An 8,651-nucleotide genomic window follows, 5' to 3' on the forward strand; every position below is an offset into this window, starting at 1 on the left:
CCCAGGTGCCTGGGGAGCGCTCCCTGAAGCACATCTTCCCTAAGGGTAGATCAGCTGCTGAGAGCTCACCTTAGCCCAAACTCAGGTCAGAGAAGAACCAACCTTTCCTGTGTTTAATATATATATATATATATATATATATATATATGCAGTTGGTTTTTTTTATTTGTCTGTTTTTGTTTTTTTTTATTCTCTAGGCATCTTTCTGTGATTGCAACAGAGTAGTGGACCCAGAAATCATACTATGACTGAGCAAAATGTCACTCAGACAAAAAGGTCTGGCAAGAACTGTGAAGGGTCAGGGTCTCTCTCCACTAACTGCATGCTGAGGTTAGGTGACTGTTTCCAGATGATTATTCTCAATTCTGCAGAAGGCATCCATGCCATAGTCTTGCATGAGAAAGGCAAGTTTCCTTGCAAAGTGAAATGGATGATTAATACAATTGCTAGAACTAGATGAGTTATTTTAAGTGTAATGTAATTATTTTAAATAATATTAAGAACAACTCAGTGTCATTGTTCTTGCTCCAATGAATAATGGAACACCTGCTAAAACATGGAACTTTATGACCATGAAAGATTCCCTCCAATCTGACACGGCTCAGGAGCAAGGACACTCTCAAGGCATATTTGATCTCATTTCAGACCTCTGCTCAGGATGCTGTGATTTCCACGTTGCACGTCCAAATAATTGCCCAAAGCTTTGGGCAACTGGGCATGCAGGGGCAATACTCACCAACTTTGTCTTGGGCCTTGGTTCATGTTAAACACTTTCTTCAAACAGGGAGGGAAAAAAAACAATGGTCTTCATCAAATAGTCTGGAAGTATTCAGCTTGAATCAGGCAGTGACTTGGTGAGCTTAAGGAAAAAGGTATGAAAAAAGGAAAGGACAGCCAGTTTTGTTATACCTGAGCAATTAATTGTTTGCTATTGTTTATAGCCGTCAAATACTAATTTGCTGTCTGTGAGAACATTTTGGGAACCTTCTACGATTGCCCTAGAATAAACCCCATTTCCTGGTTATGAGTAAAAGCATTTTCTGCAGTTTTGAAATATCTAAATCCTGCTTCTGTTTTTTTTGTTTTTTTTTTTTGTTTTTTTTGTTTTTTTGTTTTTTTAATATTTTTTACTTTTAATGAGGGAACTACACTTGGTTTCTCAAAAGGACTGTTGGCCTTGGCCGGTGCATGTGGCAGCATATAGGTGGTATGAAAGTACAGATTCAGTCTAAATCTGCAGGACACCTGGAACCCAGTTGAGCTTTGCTCACTGCACTTGCTAGAATTGATGATTTATAGAGATAATCCTCAGACATTTCAAGCTGGGCTGAAGACAGACAAATTTCCAGCCCATGCCATCAATTCCATTCATCTGTAACAGGTGCCAAGCTTATGAAATCCTCCTGCAATGTGGTAGACACCACAGTATGCTTCATTAACAGCCAACCAAGCAACTTGCCATCTCCAGCTCACAGGCACTGAAAACAATCTGGAGATCAGAGACCCAAACCTGTGAAGCAAAGAAGGAAAAGTTTCAAAGGCAGCTGGACTCCCACAGGAGGGGATTTAGGCAGACAATGCTGGACTCTGTGAAACCTGCTCCCAGACCCTGTTATCCTCACTCATTTGAGTGAACGCAGCTGTCTGTCTTTTCTAATTCAGGGGTACAATGCTGTGGCTAGAAGTGCTAGACGTGGCCATGTCAGTCTTGTTAAAAACAACATACAATAAATTGCCAAATGCCATTTACCCTGGATAACCTTCTTAGCTGAAACTGTCCATATCTGCTGCAGTTGCTTGTGCGTCAGTCGACTTTGATGTATCCTTCTGCTCTTTCAGCCCAGATGTTGTCATAGATTTGCTGACGATGACTGCAAAAAGGCTTTGAAATGCACTCTGGCAAGAAATACTTTCCCATCCTGTCTCAGATAGGGTCTGCTTTCTTTTCACCTCACATTTTTTATTACTAAGGCCATTCAGATGAATAAAGGCTCTTTGTTCATTTAGCAATTTCTCTGCTTGCTGATGGCATTTTATTTTCCAAAACGTAAGTTGAAATGACATCTGCAGCAGCTCAATAGATGAAGCAGGTCTCAAACACCATAGTGACAGACTGCCAGTGCCTGGACACTGTTGCTCTCAGCAGTATGAGCAGTGCAGGATTCTTACCAGAACACTCTTCAGGCACAGAAAAAAAAAAAAAAAGTTCAAAAGTTACATGTTAGCATGTTTGAGAACTTCTCAAATTCTCTCTCATACTATGGAAAGATACTCTCTTTAAGGGAAGCTGTGCATGTTACTCTACAAGGAATGGATGTTCATTTATGGTGCGTAGTATAACCCTCTTGATGCCCTGTTCTGATGTTCTGGTCTGGAAGCCACCTACCCATTTGGTAATGGATGTAAAAAGTAATTTTTGTTCTTGTTTTGATACATTAGGGTGGGAAAACAATGCTTCTGAATATGTAGTTTACTGACATATGTTGAGGATCTTGCTGTTTGAGCAGCATTTCTCTCATTATACATGATAGATTTGGAGCTTGTACTCCACTTTACACCACTGAACTGAACCAGGCATGCTGTGCCCCCAGATCCCTGGTTTTCTGTGCTTGTTTGCAGCGAGAGGTGGGGCTGCTCATGTCCCTCAGCTGCACGCCCAGCATGGGAGCTTCTTTAAAGCCAGATGGTGACTTGTGGCTAGAAACCAGTGCTTTTTGTCCACCCAATTTTAATGTTGTGTTAGCATCCCTGCAGAGCGCTTTCTCCCCCTGCTAGGATCACTCAGCTCCTTCAACAGACACATCAGCTACTGCAGCCAAAAAGCCCTCAGAGCTTTACGAGGGAACCTCGAGGGGATTAAGCCCTGCCCGCCCTGAGCCGTCTGTCGGGGGCAGGAGCACCCCTAGAGCCCAGGAACCCTCCCGCGGCCCGAAGCAGGGCGCCGGGCCCCATTCCCCCAGCGCAGCTCGGCGCCCCGAGGCCACGGCCACAACATGGCGGGGCGGGGGGCGCGCATGCCCACAGCGGCCGCGCTCCTTCCTCCCCTCACCGCCACCGCGGGGCCGGGGGCCCGGCGGGCGCCGCCCGGGGGCGCCCGAGGAGCTCGGCGGTGGCCGTGTGGTGGCGGCGGGCGGAGCCGGGAGCCGGGCTCGGCTCGTTCCGGGGGCCGCGAAGGAGGCGGGCGGGGAGCGATGGAGCGGCTGGAGCGGTGCAGCCGCTCGCTGCGCGCCGGGCTGGCGGCCGGGGCCGTGCGCCGCCGGCTGCCCTGGGTGCTGCTCGGCATCGTCCTCCTCGGGTCGGCGCTGAAGGACGGCGACCTGGTGCCGGAGACGCCCATGCAGAACAAGCGCAACCTGCTCAACGTGTGAGGAGGGCTGGGGGGGCCCTCGGGGGGCGAGGAGGTGAGGGGGGCTGCGGGTCCCCCCGGGCTGGGGCTGCCGGGGGCTGCCCGGCTTCGAGGAGGAGGAGGAGGAGGAGGCGGAGGAGGATCCTTGCCCCTTCTTCAGCTCCCAGATAATTTTTCAGGTTTTCAGACCTGGCAGTGAATTGATCCAAAAGCAAGCTGAAGTCTTGCAAGCCTAAGTCTTTTAGCATCTTTGTAAAAGCAGCGTTATTATTCTTGTCTTCTGCTCCTTAGGCGATGGCTCAGCGTTTCCTTAACCCTTTGCTTGAATGCTGAAGGGATTGAGCCATGCGAGTGCACCCATCCTCTACTTGCTGTAGACCAGAAGATGAAGCTAAGATTTCTGTATTCCCTGGCGACTTGGGGGTTCTTTACTTTATTGATTTGAATTTTTCGCTTGTCGACACGTGGTAGAGGAAGTACTTTCAGCGTGACTGCAGAGAGCAGTTGGCAGGGTGCTCGGAGGGGAGTTGGTCTGACAGTGCTGCGGTGCCCTGCCCGGCTGAAAGAGGGGAGCTGTGTCAGTACCGAGGCAATTTTTTTCCCCACAGGTCATTTGTGTGCTGGTTTGCTGACAGCAGTCGTGTTAGCAGCCTTTTTTTCTTTTTTTTCTTTTCAGTGTCTCAGCCAAATGAGAGTTTTATTTTCAGCTGTAGTTGCTGCACAGGTGCCCCTGCTGTACAGTGCAGGGCAAGGGAGGTGCTCCTTAAAGTCCTGGGCAGTCCCTGACAGTTTTTGTTAGGACCTTAATGAAAACACAGAGCTTTGTTCCTGCTTGTTCTTGTCTTAGGTGCTGAGGTAGGCGATGATTAAATTATGAGTGTGTCTGGCTATAACTTGGTCACAGATCAGAATTCTGCCTATGCTTTTCAAACAAAGATGTGGGTAAAGAGGAAGCAAGCTGCCTGGGAAAGTGCTGCTGGGACAAAGGTCAGAGGCCACGGTCTCCTTAACACGGTAGTAAATTCACTTGAACCTGCCCCATTGTAAGATCTGAAAAGGGGACTAGTTACGCAATGCTGTCAGGACTAGTTAGGCAATATCTTGTTCAACAGGATAGCAGCACGTTGTCAGCTCGTTTTCAAAATTTACAGACATCACAGGAAAAAAAAGGCAAGGCAGAGAGTGAGTTTTGAGACTGAAAGGTTTGTGTATGCCATAGGATGGCTTTCATCAACTGGAGGGATAGAAAAAGACCAGACACTACTGTGAGGTTATGTTACTTCATTTATTTTACAAGATATAATGGAGGAAGAGTGTTGTGGGCTGATGTGCTCTTAGGTTGTGAAGGGATTTGAAAGCAAAGATAATCTGAGATGGAGGAAGAGGGGAACACTGAAAGTCAGAGAAAGGGTTACTGTGGTCGGGGTGGCAGGCTGAGAATATCTTTGCAGCTGTTCTTTGAGTAAGGCAAAGTTGAATGGGTTTGCAGGGTAAAGGCAATTGCAGTAGCTGAAATGCAAGTCAGCTGGGAGTCTGAATGAGGCTCTAGGTCCAAGGGATTGCTGCCTGGGAAACAGTTGAAGTATGTGGTCAAGAAAGTACTCAGGTTTTGGACCCAAGAGAAATTAATGGGGAGAGGATTAAGATTTTATCTATACTGTACTCGGAGGGCAGGAATCACGTGCCTAATTTAGACAGCTCTGAACAGTGACCTTGAAAAGCTGCTAGTTCAAGCACCATAACATACCCCCAGCTCCCTCGTCCTGGCTCCTATGAAATTTCACACGTGCATGTTTCTCTTCTGGCTTTTCTCTGGCAGATACTTTGTCAAGGTGGCTTGGGCATGGACGTTCTGGCTTCTGCTGCCCTTCATCGGAGTTACCACCTACCTTTTTGCCAAGAGCAAGTTCCTCTATGGTCCCACGAAGAGCATTTTGACAGCTCTGCGGCGTCTTAGTGCACTGCTGGTGGGCACTGCCATCTGGTACGTCTGCACTGGACTCTTCATGTATATCGAGAATCTCACCGGCATGTGCTCTACCTCGGGTAAACACAACGAGCCTCACCGGCTGTACGCCACCAAGCAGGAGTGCCACCAGAACAATGGGATCTGGAATGGTTTTGATATCTCAGGGCACTGTTTTCTGCTCTCGTACTGTGCTCTAATGATTGTGGAGGAAATGGCAGTGCTGGAAGGCTTGTCCATAGACCAGAACTCAAAGCTGCGTGTTGTGGTCAACAGCCTTTTTGTTTCCTTGTGTTTTCTCACCATGATCTGGGTATTCATGTTTGTGTGCACTGCCATATATTTCCATGATTTCAGTCAAAAGCTTCTTGGTGCACTGATAGGTTTGTCAGCTTGGTATGTAACGTACAGAGTTTGGTACTTGAAACCCTTTTCTCCTGGACTACCTCTCCCAAATATACCTTTGAGTTCAAAGAAATACAGCTACAGCAGATAAAAGAAGTTTTAAACACTTTGAATTTTGCTTTCAGTACTGGGGTAGTTGAGTATAGGAATGGTTACAGTATTTCCACTGTAAGGAACAAGATGATGGGCTGGGGCAGAGAACAATCTTCACTAGCTGATGGCTGGCAGGTGGTAATGAGCTTTGTCCTCATGAGAAAAAAAAATGGTATTGGAAAAGGTCAGCTCTTGTTTAGGAGTTCCTGGCTGGCATTCTCAGCAAAGGAGTAAGAAGTTGGATTTGTTTCTCTTAATGATATATTGAGGAACAGATCCTCTGAGACTGACAGAGGCCTTTGCTCGTTAGGAGCTTAACTGATCTTAAGTCAATTCTTTTTCTTCTTTCTTGGTTTGTTTTTGTCAAAAACTCCAGGGATGATCCAAACCTCATATTCTTTTTAATGCTCTACTTGTATTGCCTTAAGGGAAATCTCTCGTAATGATAGTGCTGCTAATTGTTGCAATAGGCTTGGCCAAAAATACTCACTTGTTAAAGCAGCATAGAGCTCAGTTGTGAAACTAGAACATCTTATGTTATCAAACCAACTTGCCACAAATTGTTGTTAAGAGGATGCACAATCTACAAGAAAAAGAGTGAACCTGACATGTAATGTCTCAAGCAGATTGTGACTTCAAATTCATGCCTGCCTTTGGAAAGGAAACTCTTGAATAACAAGTCTTCACTTTCTCCTTACATGAAGTATCTGTAGTCAAGTTTTGTCATTTTATTCTAGACAGAAAGCAAGTCAAATAAGAGACTTGGAGGGGTTATTTTTATTTTTTTAATTTTGCAAATTGAGCACCTTACAATGAAGAGTATTTTCTAGTATGTTTCTCCCAGAAGAACAATGAAATTCTGGTGTTACAAACATGTTGGTTTAAGCTGCCATTTTCTGAATATTATGCTTGGAAATGAATGAAACATATCATTTATCCTAAGAGCTGCAAAACGGTGTGCTTGAAGCAATATTTATTCTTGCTTATCCAGGCGTATCAATAAGCTGCTTAATTTTGATTGCACCTGAAGTTGTGGCCACTTCTGTTGTGGTTGGGAAGCCACTACTGAATAAAACACTACTGTTGTGTAATGAATAGGTATGATATGGGATGGGTTTACTCATCATATCAAGCAAACATTTAGCATAGTTTTTATCTGGAAAAGCTTTTTATTATTTCATAAAGGCTTATTCATGTCGCAGTTGCACAAAACTGGTGTGACAGTTGTAAAGATGAACGAGACAGTCCAGAAGGTCTGTAGGCAAGGCTGTAGAAGTGTCTGTTGATCCGATAGTGGACGTGATCTGTCTGCAATGTTTGATTATTTTGCTGAATATAGATTATGATGTACCATAGTCTAATCTCGGCACATTATTTTGACATCTCAACATCTCTTTTCCAGCAAGTGAGTGGAAGTATATACAGTAAATACGATATTAATTCCACTATTGGGCCTGCCTCTGAGGAAAACTGAATTCCCTTGAATTCAGTGGCAAGTGGGAGCTGCACATCCTCAGAAAGTGCAAATCACCTTTCAGAAAGAAGCTCTTTCAGGAGGTTATGTATTTTCTGTCAAGTGTGCCCTTTTGTTTTTGGCATTAAACTGCATTTAAACTGACTCTTTGGGAAATTTGTACTGACTAACTCATATTGGGTTTAACTAACAATGTAGATTCATTTGCAGACGTTCTTTTGATGTAATATAAGCCTGCTCCCAATTGAGTTAAGATAGTTTGCAAGCAACTTTGATCATGAAAAAGGATTATATACCCAGAAGGTCTTCTGATTAATTTCACTAGATTTAAGTTTCTATTTTAGGTTATCTTTATGTAACTTTGCTACATAGACAAGGCCTAATAATAGGAAATGCTATTTATTTAAACTAACAGGGCTTGCTGAAATTATCTTCAGTGCCACCAGTGTTTTGTGCGATCACTATGTGGATGTTTCTGTGCACTTCAGACCAGTGTCATACAAACTGTTTATTATGAAAATAATGTGGGATATGGCTGCTCTCAAAATTTAAACAATGAAAGAAAAATACTTAAACCTTATCAGTGTTTGTGTCTTTGAGGATGTTTCTGGAGTCTGTGAAGATACTGCTGCTGCTCTTCATTTCCCTGAACAATCCAGCCTTCCAGTTGTGGTTGTTTTTTTGTTTGTTTGTTTTTTTGTGTCTGTTGAGATGCAGGATTATCAATCACAGTCTGAGCACACAGTATTTGAATGAGGTTAATATGGCACAAGCTCTCAAATGTACAAGGTTTAAAAAAACAAAAACAAAACCTGCCAAATGCAAGATTCCTAACGTGTGCCTGTTACGCCATGCAGCTGATTATTTAGACACCAACAATTGCTCATCATAGCAAAATGAAAGCCTAATCCACTGAAATCTATGGAAAAGTTCCCATGCACTGTAATACTCCTTAGGAGTTTGAAAATCATGGCCTGTGTGTCTTTCTCAGTGCCCAGAGACCATGTGCCGACTGTTACCTTAGGTTTCCTCATGCACCAGGCCTCCTTTTTGTGCCTTTTGACTTTATTTCCGTTAACTGGAAATCAAAGGTGCAGATTTTCTGTTTGCATATGTGCTGTCACCTTTACCTGACTTCCTCCTCCCCACACTTTTATCATTAAAATAACAATGTGGGTCTATTAGAAATTTTCAGCCAAAGAAGAAACAAGGCTATGAATAACTGGAGTTGAGGGCTTCTACCAAACTGTCAGATCCTTTCGTTCAATTATCAACAGTTACTCATAATTTGTTTTAAAATTTTGGAATAAAATAACATCATCTAAAGGTAAATGTTCACATTCTGTAGTGGATTCCAAGAGAAAACT

General features: G+C 44.0%; 1 protein-coding gene across 1 annotated transcript; it reads left to right on the forward strand.

Moving 5' to 3' along the window:
* Positions 1–3,165: 3,165 nt before the first annotated feature.
* Positions 3,166–7,864, forward strand: FITM2 (fat storage inducing transmembrane protein 2). The gene is made up of 2 exons (XM_084537746.1): positions 3,166–3,364; positions 5,166–7,864. The coding sequence occupies exons 1-2, from the start codon at positions 3,192–3,194 to the stop codon at positions 5,806–5,808; spliced, it is 816 nt and encodes a 271-aa protein (XP_084393872.1). The 5' UTR covers positions 3,166–3,191; the 3' UTR covers positions 5,809–7,864.
* Positions 7,865–8,651: the final 787 nt, after the last annotated feature.

This window comes from Aythya ferina (assembly GCF_964211825.1).
Source record: "Aythya ferina genome assembly, chromosome: 16".
In the NCBI taxonomy this organism is placed as follows: Eukaryota; Metazoa; Chordata; class Aves; order Anseriformes; family Anatidae; genus Aythya; species Aythya ferina.